Source organism: Molothrus aeneus, chromosome 10 (assembly GCF_037042795.1).
Source record: "Molothrus aeneus isolate 106 chromosome 10, BPBGC_Maene_1.0, whole genome shotgun sequence".
NCBI lineage: Eukaryota > Metazoa > Chordata > Aves > Passeriformes > Icteridae > Molothrus > Molothrus aeneus.
The window spans coordinates 23,107,910-23,122,276 of record NC_089655.1 but is presented as its reverse complement, the minus strand read 5'-3'; the positions used below and the strand labels follow the sequence as shown (position 1 = coordinate 23,122,276).

Genomic DNA, 14,367 nt, shown 5'->3' with positions numbered 1-14,367 from the left:
CCCAGTGATGCTTTAGGATTTTATCTTTTCTATTTCCATCTCTCTGTGGCCCTGCAGTTCTTTAGTGTGTAACTCTGAGCTCCACACCCAGTGCCAGCTGCTGCTTTCCCATTTTGGGCAGACACAACAATTCCTCTACAGGCCTGGCAATCAAGGACACCTCAGTGCCTCAGGGCCCAGAGATGGAAACCAAAGTGAGTTGGGGCAGCAAACTGGGGCTCAATGACTTCATGACCTGCAGCTGGAATTGGAGGATGAACCCCAAGATGCAAATGGCCCAAAGTTATAAAAGTGTGAAACCCGTGAGCCGTGGGGCATTTTGGGTTGGTCTGCCCTGGATGTACCTGAAGGGCTTCAATAAACAGAACTGCTTTTTATTGCCTTCACTTTGTCTGCCCTCTGGTTTTAGGGAGCCCCAAAAGGCATCACCACATTTCTCAAATCTACTCCAACAGCCCACTCCTAAATACAATATTTTTCCCCTATTATTTATTTATTTTAATAAGTACTGTTATTTTGGGACAATGCCCATTCTTTCAGGTGTCACTGGAACCACGGAAGACCTCGAGAAGTGCAAAAGACACTCAGTGATATCTTGTGATCATAAGATCCAGACATCGTGTAAACACACTCTCTATCCCATAGTAATGCCATATGAACAGGAATTTTTCCTCATGACAAGAGCAAGGAAACAAATTATTCTAAAGACCATCTCCAGCCCTAAAGGCCACGGTGTAAATTACAGATTTATCAATTTTGGAGCTCTTGGGCCTCGAGCATGGTCTCCTCTCCAGCACCCAGAGAAAAAGAATATGATAAAATAAATCCCAAGCACCTTTGAAAACATCTGCCCAATGCATAATCCCTGTAGGTAAAGGTACCTGCAGGTACTCCTGGACTACTTGCTCTGGAGTGTTCCCCATGAAGATGTAGAAATCCAGGATGCCTCCAATGGTTCTGTAGGTCACTGCTGGAGCAGGCTGCACCACAAACTCTGCCAGGCAAGAGGGCACAAAAACAGTTCTGAAGGACAGGAAATTCTAAACTAACTTTTCTAATTGATGATTAGAGAATTTACTGAAGTAAAAACCACAAAATGCCTAAAGAACCCTAAACCATTAATGGAACTTGCAAAGAAGGGGAATCAGACAACTCTTTATGTGTCCCTATTTCATTCCTTTTCATCCTACAGAGAAGAGCGTCAGAAGAAATCCAATGGTTCAGCCTTTTATCTCTGAATTTTTAGTACAACTTTCCAGCCCAAAGATGTGCAGAGCTCAGTAAACATAAAAACACTTATCTGAAGGGATTAAAGGACATTTACTTCCAAGTGTTGTTCACTCCAGATTTAGTCTCTTATTCCAGTGCAGACCTGTACAGCTTTTGGATAAATTCCTGACCCTCAGATTTCCATCAAAATCCTCAAGTTAACTGCAGGGAGCTACTCACTGCTTGTATTTGAAATATTATTAGACACGGGGTGTGACTGCCCTCAGATATTGGGGGTGTTTTTAAGAAGGGACACTTACATCAGCTCAGCTTTATTGCAATAATTTCAAAAAAGAAACTCAGCTGCACTTCTCAGAGCCCCAGAGAAAGGTTTCTCACCCATGGCATTGCTGTTCATCAGGAAAACACCAAAGGAGGCTCCAGTGTTGTCTTCCAAACACAGGAAGAAAGTATGGGTTCCATACAAGTTATCCACTGTCTAAAATAAAGGAACAGGCAAGCTGATTAACATCTAATAACAGGATCTGCTCGGTAATATTCCAAAATATATCACAGGTAGAACTCAAAACGTCTCAAAAATGGAGCAAACAGCAGAAATTTAAATCCTGAAACTTCCCTGATTTATATGTTCTGGTTTTCCTGGTGTTATTCTCCTTTATTTTCCATTAAAACAAGAATTTCCCTAATAAATAGGTAACAGATCTGATGGATCTCCAGGAAAGCTGGCAGATATTGCAGCTCTGTTTCTGGGGAATAAGTGTGCTCATCAAGAACTTGAGAGGTGCTTCCCGTTCACCACAGATTAGGTTTTACATCTAATCTATATTTCTATTCATCCTACATGGCAATAATTTTGATGCCTAATCTATGGAAACAGGAGAGTGCCTCGCTGCTTTTTCATTTCCTTTCTAATTCTTTTTTTATTTCTGCTGTTATTATTAGCAACATAACCCCTGAGAGATGCTAACAATTGTTGCAGTAATTGTGTTTTTTCTCCTGAAAAAGCAAATTCAGTTCAAATGAACAAGAAACAGAGCCTGAGCAATTTGAAATCAGCCTCACTTGGTGCTGTCCAGTGTCATTTTAGCTTAATGAGTCTACACTGAGTGAAGCCATTCAGTTAAGAACTATCTTCAACCCAAGAGCAAAGAGTGAGGAGGAATCTCAAGGCAACGGGTACAAATTCCAGATTATTAATTAACTACATGCAGCCATCTCACCCTCAGGTTTCAGTCCATTTATCTCCTGTGGCAGGACAACAAAAGTTCTCTCTCAAAGCAGGGAGTTGCTTTATGAAGCTGAGGTAATGGTGAAAATAATCTTACAATTACCACAAAATGGGTGTCACAGAAATTGCTTTATAAAGGGACGGCCAGAAAACTATAGCAACAAATAACAGCTGACAGACATATTTTATCTTGGAAAGAAGCAGCTGTTAGGGAGAATTTTTCCATAATTTGAGCTCCAAGGATGTTCAGCCTCTCCATCTGAACTGAACCCTGCCCTCAGCAAAGCCTGTTGTTATTTACTAGTATGTTATTTATTCTGATTATCTGTAGAAGTTGAAGACTCATCTATTAAGGTTTATCCACTGGTTTTCCACTGCACACCAACATAAAAACCAGGGAACACCCATCACTACCATGGAGCTGTTAGCAACAACACACAGTGCCTGGAAAATCTTCATGGGAAACTCCACAGGCAGAAGGGCTTCAGTGGGCTGAATTTAGTGCTATTGAGTTATACTCAAATGTAAATTATGTTAGAACAAGAAACAGAAGGAGAACGAGCTTGTGACCCAGGTCTGTAAAAGTGTAAATATCTCCTCTTTTGACCTGAACTCCTTCCTGTTTTCAAATAACACTAAATAAATAAAATGAAATGTTTGTGCCAAATGTTTAGGCAGATGTCTCCCTCAAAAATAATATTTTGAGCTGAATTAAATGGATGAACTGAATTAAAACAGTATCTTGAGCTGAATTAAATGGATGAAATTTGACCTTGTCTCAAATTCAATTCTTCAAGACAGCACTGCCATGCAATCCCTCTGTTTTATGGCAACAGCCTCTAGTAAATCCACAAGAAATGTAGGAATTTTCACTAAAGAAGGATACTGATAAAGTAGCAAGGAAGTTTTATTTCTCGTGCCAATTCTATTGTTTCAGGAACTTCTGTCAAACCCAAGACTAACTGAATCCTTCTTTTTGTCCTTTCCTTCAGCTGTTTTCTTTTAAATCATAATAATCCATTGTCACAGACGTCTTTTATGAAAAATCCTTTCCTTACGATTTTTCCTCCTGAGAAGCTGAGAGGCCTCAGGAACAAAATGTAACCATTGATTATCTGCTGCTGTGGAATGCAACAGGTGCATCTGTGATTGGCCCATGTTGGATGTTTGTAATTAATGGCCAATCACAGCCCAGCTGGCTCGTACAGAGAGCGGAACCACAAACCTTTGTTATCATTCCTTCCTATTCTATTCTCAGCCAGCCTTCTGATGAAACCTTTTCTTCTCTTCTTTTTGTATAGTTTTAATGTAATATATATCATAAAATAATAAATCAGCCTTCTGAAACATGGAGTCAGATCCTCATCTCTTCCCTCATCCAAGAACCCCTGTGAACACCGTCACAAATCCATAATAATTTATTCTCACCCAAACACGGAATCAACTCTTGATCCACAACAAATAATTTCAGCCTGGTGGATTCACGAATGTGCTCACAGCCAGGTTTGGGTGACAGAACTGCCAGGACAGAGGGGAAAGGAGCCCAGACTCACTGCAGCTGGGGGAGTGTCCCTGCTGAAGAGGGGCCAGGTTCTCCAGTTGACGTCGTGCCTGTACTGCTTGTGCACATGCTCCCCAACGCCGTAGATGTTTCTGCTGGGCAGCCTGATGGAGAGCTGCAGGAACTGGTCAGCATACTGCAGGGGCCCAATGGTGGTGTCAAACCTGGTGGAAAAGTGCAAGAAGAAATGAGGAAAAAAGGAGGAGTTTTACCAAGGGCTGTTGCAAGGATTGTTTCTGGTCATTTCAGCTGGAGCTGGGTGGCGCAGTCAGGTCTCCACTCAGATTTTTCAAGTTTTCTTCCAGATGTTGTTGGAATCAGAAGTCTCTTTTGGGGCCACAAAAGATGGTGGAAGGTCACAGACTTTATCAGAATAATCAAGATTTTGGTAATGAATTGTCACGACATAGTCTCCTTCTATAAAAAGGCCTCTCTGTTTAAGAGCTGGTGAAAATCAGTGCAAACCTTGTGCAAAGAAATTTATCAAGGATTTATCACTGCCCTCATCCCATGGTAGCAACAGCTTCCTTTGAGAGCCTCAAACTCAGAGTCCAACATCACTGTCATTTTTTCTTCAGACACCCAAATGCAAATACTTTGATGAAATTAAACAAAGGCCTAAGGAAATTTACACAATATTCCAGAGAATTGTGGTCCCCCAGGTGTCTCATCCCCCTCCCTGTACCTGTTTAATCAGTCAGGCACTGCTGACTGCCAAGACCATCTTCTGTGCCCTCTGTAATTGCAAATCAATCATTACAGAGGATTCCAAGCAAGAAAACAATACTAATAAGAGCAAAAAGCAACCTTTAATTAATGAAACTTGAAGCCTTGCTAATCCAAGTGGCCCAGCCCTGTGACAGGTAATCATTCCTGGCTGATTTAATGAGCACCTTCATCTGGCACTTCCCTGCTCTGAGGGCACTTGGACACCTGTGGGTTGGTGGCTTTGGTTCCATTCATTTATTTTTAGAACATAAACGGGATGAGACAATCCAATGTTCAAGTTCATTCAAATATTTTACACACAGCCTTACTCAACCAGCTGTCCTTGGATATCACAGGTGTAAAGGGCAGCCTGATTTTGGAGGTGATACAAAGGGCCTCAGCATGAGTGTAGTAAAGAAGATAAAAGGTAAAGGAAAGGAAAAAAAAAAGGTGAAAAGGTAAAGCAGATAAAAGGCAATCAGGAGTTTTCCCACATGGTTTGAAGAACTGGCAAAGAGTCCCTCAGGCAATAAAAATTCCCCATATTGAGATTTCCCAAGCACTGGGGGAACGTGATCAGAGAGCCACACCTGAAACCCTTCAGACAGAGCTTCCCACCTCAGACTTTACTCCCAAAGTCATCCCAAGAGTCCTTGAGGGACATCCAGCAGTCAAGAAGAGGGAAGAAGTCGAGCCTGTGTCCACGAGGACACCTCACAGGTGGCACCTGGTGTGGCTCTCAGGGAGCCCCAGTGACAGCTGTGTCACCAAGGAAGGCCCACCAGGACTTACAGCACTTTGCCATTGCTGGCTCTGGTCACCACGAGGCCGAAGGGGTTCTGCTTCAGCTCCACCTTGTAGCTGGGGTTGGAGGCCTTGGATCCCTGGAAGGGCTTCACGTGCTCGTGAGGGACCTCGAACCTTTTAGCATTGGGGTCAGTGATCTGCACACATTGACACAACACAAGCATTGGGCCTTGACAAAAATCAATCCCCAATACAGATATTTTCCAGCATTATCCACAGTTTTGACTCAGGGTATTTCCACCCTTATCCCAGTCTCCTCCTCTGCTTTCATTGTTATCCACTTCCAAGTTTAATTACTCATTTTCAGCCATTTTCTTTGGAATATTTGACTCTGTGTTCCCCTGGCTCACCAGGAACCCACCACAGGACAAAGTCTCCCACAGAGGGTTCTCAACCCCACAAGCCACTGGTACCCCACATCCATGGCACAGACTCTTGAGCTCTCCATGGAAAACACAAACCATTGGAAAAGCTAATATTGTCTGTCAAAGGGATTGAGAGATGTGATTGGGCCATCAACAAAAAGTAAGTAAATACATTTATCCCCCCAAATCTTCCTGTGATGAGGACAAGTGGTGGATAATAGGAAAGCTGAGCTTTCCAGAGGTCTGGGTGAGGACAAGTGGTGGATAATAGGAAAGCTGAGCTTTCCAGAGGTCTGGGTGATTTTTCATGCAGAATTCCCACCGCGCCAAGTCCCCGTTAGCCTGAGGCATTGCAACATCAGGGAGAACAATGAAAGAACTTCACAGGGAATCATGAGAGCGCTCCAGAGGCATCAATCCTACACTCCCTGCACAGGCAGCCCCACATCTTGCAGAGCAAACAGGCCTTGGAGCAGCAGAGGACACAGCTGACCTTGAATCGGAAGCGGTTGTTGGTCTGATACTCTGCTGTGAGCAGCACGGTCTGGATGTCATTCCCGAAGAGGGAAGGGGATGGCAGCCTGTCCAACGTGGCCTCAAACCCTTGGGAGACAAACACGGGGGTGTGTTGAAACCCAGGAAATTCCTCTGGCTGCCCTGGAGGACTCAGGACCCTGCCCAGGGGGCTCAGAGACCTTGGCACAGAGCCCAAGACCCCTGTGCCTTTGATTTAGCCCTTGGAAAAAACAACTATCAACTTTATATGAAGAATTACAAGTCAAGAAAGTTTAAGTAGAATAATAGTTAGTTTGTCACAAGGTGAAAAATAGATTTTTGAGGTTTTAGAATGGGGGCTCGGGGTCCCAAGATGGGGGAATTTGGGCGTGCTTTGTCCTTTTTCCTTATTCTTGGCCTCCATCTTCTGGGTGATGTTGGCAATTTTAGACTGGTTTAGAGTAAAAGCTCACTGTCTAACGTAGGTGACAGGTACTAGGAAGTTATTGTAAATATTGTATATGTAGTTTTTAGTATAAAAAGATAACACCAGTGTGCCTCAACCCCACCTGCCAGACAGCCCTCGTCGGGTCGGAGAAAAAACGTTACAAATACGAAATAATAAACAACCTTGAGAACAAGAACAGAACAATTCTGACTCCTTCTTCGACCGCTGGGCTGGGAAAAGAGGCTGGCACGGACCTCAGAGTCACTGTGAGCAGCAGAGGTTCCGAGAGGGTGGGAGCTGGGGCCCAGCCCAGAGCTCACCTGCCTTGGTGGATCTCTGTGAGCCCCGCACTTGGTAGCCGTGGCTGGGGGAGAAGAAGCACCAGGGCACGTTGGCGTCGCTCTGGGGGCTCCAGCAGCAGCCACGGAGGGAGCAGGTGCTCTGAGCAAGGACAGCAGGGACACAGATCAGTGGGGGCACACAAAGACACCCATACCAAACCAGTTCAGGGCACATTTCACCCCAAACACCAGGAACTTTAATGATTTCTGCACTCAGGTCAAGCCCTCCTTTGAAAAACTCCATAGAGTGAACTCAGTGGTAGCACAGAAAGCACTAAAGAGGGTTTTTTATGGATTCAGAATAAACTTGCTTATTGAGATGCAGTCTTAAGACCACAAGATCCACAGGTAAAATAAATATTTTAAAAGAATTATTTAATTATTTAAATATTTTAAATTTTTATTGAATTATTTAAATGTTTTAAATGTTTTAAAATAATAATTCAATAATTATTATTGCTATTGAATTATTGAATTATTATTGAATAATGATTCAATAATTATTATTTTTATTGAATTATTATCGAATAATGAATAACATTCAGTAATTATTAATTATTAATATTAAATAAGTATTGAATTATTATATTATTCAATATAATATTGAATTATTGATTATGTTCAATAATCTACATCTCTCCGCTGGGACAGATACAGCAGAGTCTGACCAAAAGTCACACACTGGAGAGGGGGTGAAATTTATCACGGGATTAACATCTAATAAATATCTATATATGCATAATTGAACATTGTGTATAATATCTACATTTTAATGTAATTTCCCAATATTACATTTTAATGTAATTTCCCAGTATCAGAAATAGTCAGACTGCTCCTGCATAACCTCAAATTGAGATAAATACATTTTTTCAAGCCTCTGTCTCAGTGTAGTGGCACCATGCTTTACACACACATTCACCAGAAAGCTGAAATTCCTTTGCTTTGCTGTTAGAAATGAACTTGTCCATGCGCTCTGTGTGTGAGGTTTATGTTTGGAGATAAGATTGGGGCAATGAATCACAAAGTTTCCACCCATTTTCTCCCCTTAAACCCCCATTCATTACTTAGGGCAAAGGACAGTGGCAAAACAACTCTCACTGAGGGCAAAGGGTGATTCCATCAGTGATCTCAGGCACCCAGCTCCAAAAGGGACACCTTCCAAACCTCACTTTCACCTCTCCACTACCAGAAACTCTTTCTGCCTCCATCTGATCCTGAAAAAATGCTTTTGGTGTTTGTAATAAATATTTAAAATATTCTGCAGCTTGACATAGGTGGACACGACCCCAAACCTGCATTGCTGCTGTCCTTGCTTTGGGGTTGGAGAGCCCAGACTAGTCAGTGCAGGTGAAATTATTTTCAGAGGCTCTGGGCAGATAAAAGATAAGGCAGCTCCAGCCCAGCAATCAGGCAGGTGCTGAAGGAAGCACTGAGGGAGCTCACAAAGCCACTGCCTTGGGCAATCTTGGGGCATTTATTTGATAGCGGTTTTACAGAGCACAGAAATCACTCAAAACCACCCAAAAACAAACCCCAGATTCACCAAACAGGTGAATGCTTTTCCTCTCTGTCACAGAATCATCCCATCAGAAAACATTTGCTGTCATTTCCATCAGGTACCAGGCCAAAATTAAGGGCTGGAGGAGAGCTGTAGGGACTGATTTCCCCTTTTGACACACTAAGCCCTTTGCAAGGCTGTGAAAAACCCAGGCTCACTTCCCACCTCCCCAGATGCCATCTGGGCACTCCCCATTTCCCATTTATAAACCATTGCAGGCTAAAGGAGAGGAAGAACACAGCCCCCCAAGACTGCAGAGATCTCAGCTTTATCCCCTCACTTAATTTCCTTCATATACAGGGGAATGTCCTAAATATAAGAACAGATTCACTACTTCCATCCTCTTCTCCGTTCCCAGACCATCCCATAAAAAGCAGAATAAACTGATTTTCCTAAAACCTGGCACTTCAAGCATCCACATTCCCAGCTTCCCAAGCACCTTTTTCTTTTCCCCAGCTATTCCTCCTGATTACTCCTCAACTATTTTCAGCAGTTCCTTCACAGTCCAGTGATATTTTTCCAGCTGGATCTTATCCTGGCACATTCCTATTTTTGTGGCATATATTGAGCTTTCTGCACAAGGAAGTAAACACAGGAGCTGAGGGTTGGCTGTGCCTGGCACAGGGGAAGGAGCAGAGTTCACCAGAGACACTGGGGAGCCTGTTGTAAAAGCAATCATCTGCTATAAATAAAGATGTGATCCCGGGCTGGGGGCTGTAAAAGCAGCACAATAGATACCAGCACCCAAAGCTTAATTAGGAATTACCCTGGATACAAGGAAGCTGTGTGCACTGGGGAACAGCATGAGCTGAGCACAAGGGCTCCAAGAAGGGCCTGGCCACGTGCTGAACTTAAATGTGCATCCACACAGGCCTCCACCAGCAGGGCATTTTGGGAGGAAAAGCACAGAAACCAAGCCCAAAGCAACAATTCCCCCTTCCCTGAGCCTTCAGAGGTGTCAGCCTGGCCTACACCAGCTCTGCTCAGTGGAATTCTTGTTTTACTGCTGTGTTCTGCTTGTCTGAGCAGACCTCCAGGCAATTTTCCACAGCAGTGAATAGATCCTGAAAATCTTCCTTCTTCCAGCATCTCTATCTTCACCAACCATATGATCAAATCAAAAATATCTATTTATTTTCTTTTGTTACTGTCTTCCTTTCTTTCTCTTTTATGCATTTCTTCCTTCCTTCCCCTTCCTTTTTCTTCCTTCTCTCAGTTGTCTTTTCTTCCGTTCTTCCCTCATTTGTCTTTTCTTCCGTTCTTCCTGCCTTCCTCTTCTCTTTTCTTCCTCTTTCCTTCCTTTCATTTTCTTTCTCCTATTTTCTTCTCATTTCTGCAACCCCACTCATTTTCTGGCTCCACCCTGGCCATCTTCAGTGACCAGGGCACTCAAGGCAGGCTCTAACCCTTGCAGATCAGCTTAGCCAAACCATTTTCCCAGCTGCTGTTCACTGTGAAAACCACAAACACAAACCACTGCAGAAGAGTGATGCAGGACCTGCAGTTTCACAGATTCCTGCATTATTGCAGCCTGGCACAACCCAATCACTTCCAGGGCAACATGAGCACAGGAGTGAATGGAATCAGTGGGATAGGGATTCTGGCTTTCCCCATAGAGAAAAGGTGATCTTGATCTCTAACCCTGTCAAATCTGCTGCCTGCTCTTTACTAATATTCAGAAATCATTTCTTTTACCTCCTGTTCCAGATCAGGCACCCTCAGCGTTGCAACCTGCATCTACCTTTCTGCTGGGAGCTGTGATTTGATTGTTTTTCATTCTCCCCCAGCACCAGCCTTGCAGCTGCAAGCAGAGCACCACTGCTGCCCTCCCTGCCCGAGGAGTGCAGCCCTGCACGTGGGGTGACCGCTTCAGAGGCGGTAATTGCAGATTTAAATGATCTGCATGGCTTCTCCTGCAGGGCTCTGCCTCTTCCTGGGGCAGGGAAGGAACCTGAAGAGGCGAGGAACAGGCTGTGATTTGAACCTTTCCTAACCCATCCCCTGCAGGACTTTACTGAGCTACAAATCACAACAAAACCCATGGCAGGGGAGGCTTTAACAACAGCCAGCTCTGGAATTAGGTGGGAGTTTCCTCCAGGTTCCAACAGCTGGGTAACAATTTCTATAGCTCTGTGAATGACAGAAGTAACCCACATCACACTGGGGTTTTTTTTCTCTCCTAAGCTTCCCCTCCCCAGATCAAAGATAGATACCAAGCACTCACCAGAAAACAAGAAAATTCATAATAATAATATGAATAATAATTCATAATAATAAATATGAAAATGATAATTATAATAAATAATTAATATTTATAATTTAAAGATAATAAATAATAATTATAAATATATATGTTCATATTTGTATATTTATATTATATATCTATATATTATTTATATTTATATATTCATATTATTATATATTTATATTATATATTATTTCTATATATTTCTATTATTATATATATTAAATAATTATTTTTATCATAAAAATTATAATAATTATAGTCTTTCAGGAATAACTATTACAAAAACCTTCTCAATGTGAAAGCACTGAAAAATAAAGGGCATCATAAAATAATGGAAGGGTTTGGGTTGGAAGGGACCTCAGATCTCCTCTCATTCCAATTCCTTCCATGGGCAGGGAACCCTCCACCATCCCAGGCTGCTCCAAGGCTCATCCAGCCTGAGATGATGCTTTCCATGGGAATTTTAACTCTGAGATTCTTAAGCCAAAAGGTCTTTTCCATACTCTGCTCTCTCAGACACCCCAATCAAACAGAGATCCAAAGTGGGTCTGAAAGGAAACTCTGAGCACACCTTGTAAAATGGCACATTCTCAGCAAAGGCCATCATTTCTGAATTATTGTAAATGCCACTTTTTGACCATCACACCTAATGAAACCGTTCAGAAAAAGTTGATAAAAACCAAGGGTGACTCTTTTAAGTGCTTGGTGTCTGACCAATATTTTTGCCACCTCTGCCCAAACCAGAGAAATCAGACCTGCTGTCAGTGGGCTGAAATCCTGCAAACACTGGGAAAATCACACATTTAAACAGGTTAAGGAAACACCTGAGCTTGTAGAGACAAATCACATTTCTATAAAGAAGCAGGAGGTTTTATAGGATAAAATCTCTTTTCTAGTATTTTCCAGAACGTTACCAGTGTTGCAAGTTGGTCTGGGATGCAGTCAATTCTCTCTGCTACTGGTGTGTCCTGACATTGTGGGTAAAATTCTGTCAGGGAAATAAAGGAATGGGTTAATAATACCAGGAAATAAAGGAATGGGTTAATAATACCAGGAAATAAAGGAATGAGTTAATAGCAGCATCTCTAAACCACAGGAATGACTTGAGTCCCTCTGAACTCAGCACATCTGCTTTTGCTGCCTGCTTCCCTAACAACAGCAGAGATCCAAATCTCTATCAACCACGGCTTCTGTGATTCATTTTTACCTTTGGAAAATGGCACACAGTTATTTCAGATATGAAAACTTCACTGTGAATTTTTTGAGCATATAGGTAATTTTGATAATTTTATTTCATTAGTCCACTTTTCAGTGACTCCTGTCAATGTGCTCTGCTTCATTGAAAATATGTGCAAAACTAAAAATGGGAAGAACTTTTCTTCAGCTGGGCTGTCCTGGTGCTCCTTCCTCTGAGCCAGAGTTTTTTACTGGAATTGGAGCATCAGGGAAAAGCACCTCCATTAAAATGCTCTTTTAGATTTCAGGTTTGTGGGACTGAATTTAAGGTGGGCAGCTTTAGCTGATTAAAGGGAGCACTGAAGGTTCCTTTATGTATTTGGGAACTGTTTGTGTCTGGAAGGAGGACTGTGAAGTGCCCTGGGCTGAGATGGACGCACACCCCCAGATTTGCCTCTTTGCATCAGCTGCACTTGTGCTTTTTGCTCAGGGAAACTCCTGCTCTTGGCAGAAACAGGAAAAAAAATATGCAGATATTAGTCTGTATAGGCAGTTTTACTAAAACACAGAGTTGTTTGCCTTGTATAAGCAATAATTTTTATTTTTCTGCCATTTTCACCTCCAAGCTTTTTACTCCCGTCCCTGTGTGTGAACGGAATTACACAAAATGGGACTGGAAGTAAAGCAGGTGCTCTGCATCACATCCCTGGAACACAAAGGTTTCCTGATTTATCAGTGCCTCAGCAGGAAACACTGGGGGATTTTAGGGAGATTTTTTTGGGAGGTTTTTTTTTTTTAATACTCCAAAAATCGAAATTATCTGAGCTCTATGCTCCTAAAGAAAGTCCAATCAGTGGAGGGAGAGATAAGAGATTTTTTCATGACAATAAACCCTGACTCACACCATTTATTGCATTCACAAGTGATAACTTTGACTGGATCACCCACAGCAAGGACTGGCCACGATGCACCTTTGGGTAATGATAAGAGCATTTGGGTACTGATAAGAGCAGGAGCCCTGGGGCAGACGCCAGCGGGGTTTGTGCTCCTCCAGCAGCCAGGGGAAGCTCTCACCTGGAGATTTGACTCCGGGCTCTCCTGTGGCCAGCAGCCCAATGAGGACACAAGCAATGACAGTCACCACCGTGAAGAGGGCAATCAGGGTGAGCTCCAGCCCACTGAACTTCCTGCCCATCTGGAAACCCAGAGAAACCCCATCAGACCAAGAGAAACACGAGGAACAGCTCTGAATTACATCTCCAGCTCATAAACGTTGCTAGTAACATTTATAATTTGTGACAGCGCTCACAGGGGTTCTTGGATGAGGGAAGAGACGAGAATGTTGACTCTATGTTTCACAAGGCTCGGTTTATTATTTTATGATATATATATATTATATTATAACTGTACTAAAAGAAATAGAAGGAAAAGCTTCATCTCAGAAGGGCAGCTAAGCTAAGAATAGAATAGAAAAGAATGATAACAAAGGCAGCTGGCTCAGACAGAGAGAGAGAGGCAGCTCTGCCGTGACTGGTCACTAAATCCAAACATCCACACGAGACCAATCCCCGATCCACCTGATGCATTCCAAAGCAGCAGATAACCATTGCTTACATGTTTTGTTCCTGAGGCCTCTCAGCTTCTCAGGAAGAAAAAAATCCTTAGAAAGGATTTTCATAAAAAGATGTCTGCGACAATAATTGAATAATTTTTAATTAAAGTTATAATTTCAAATTAAAAATTTAATTTGAAATTATAATTTTAATTGTGGTTGTAAGCCACATCACCTAATCCCAAGGTTTAAATAAAACTCTACTTAAATACTATGTGCAATAAGTCTCCAGTTCAGGATAATTCACCCAGTGCAGATTATGGAATTATTACACTCAGAAATGTATTTTGGTCCCTGCAAATCACTGAACAATTTACTCCTGAAATTAACCATGAAGTTGCCCACACGTTACTAAAATTCCTGAAACAGACAATAAATTAAATGTTCTTCCCTTTTTTTCCTTTTCTAAACTTTCTTTTCTCCTATGGAACAAACACAAGGCTGTTCATTTAAAAAGGAGGAACTTGATTTGTTAGAAATATACCTGAGAAAAGCTGGAATAAACCCTGAGGGCGTGTCCAGGACACGTGGGGAAGGCAAGACAGAGATAAATTGCTTTTTTTGTGCAGTGGCAGAACAGAGTGTGTACA

General features: G+C 42.3%; 1 protein-coding gene across 1 annotated transcript in view; it reads right to left on the bottom strand.

Annotated features, from left to right (window-relative positions):
* Positions 1-13,360, bottom strand: part of SI (sucrase-isomaltase) — a 43,237-nt gene extending 29,877 nt beyond the window's left edge. Inside the window, exons 1-8 of the mRNA XM_066556436.1 lie at positions 13,240-13,360; positions 11,904-11,977; positions 7,163-7,283; positions 6,393-6,502; positions 5,520-5,671; positions 4,012-4,183; positions 1,609-1,708; positions 882-994 (exon numbers count right to left, since the gene is read on the bottom strand). Of these exons, the coding sequence (XP_066412533.1) occupies positions 882-994; positions 1,609-1,708; positions 4,012-4,183; positions 5,520-5,671; positions 6,393-6,502; positions 7,163-7,283; positions 11,904-11,977; positions 13,240-13,360 (963 nt within the window). The remainder of the gene's footprint in view (positions 1-881; positions 995-1,608; positions 1,709-4,011; positions 4,184-5,519; positions 5,672-6,392; positions 6,503-7,162; positions 7,284-11,903; positions 11,978-13,239) is intronic.
* Positions 13,361-14,367: the final 1,007 nt, after the last annotated feature.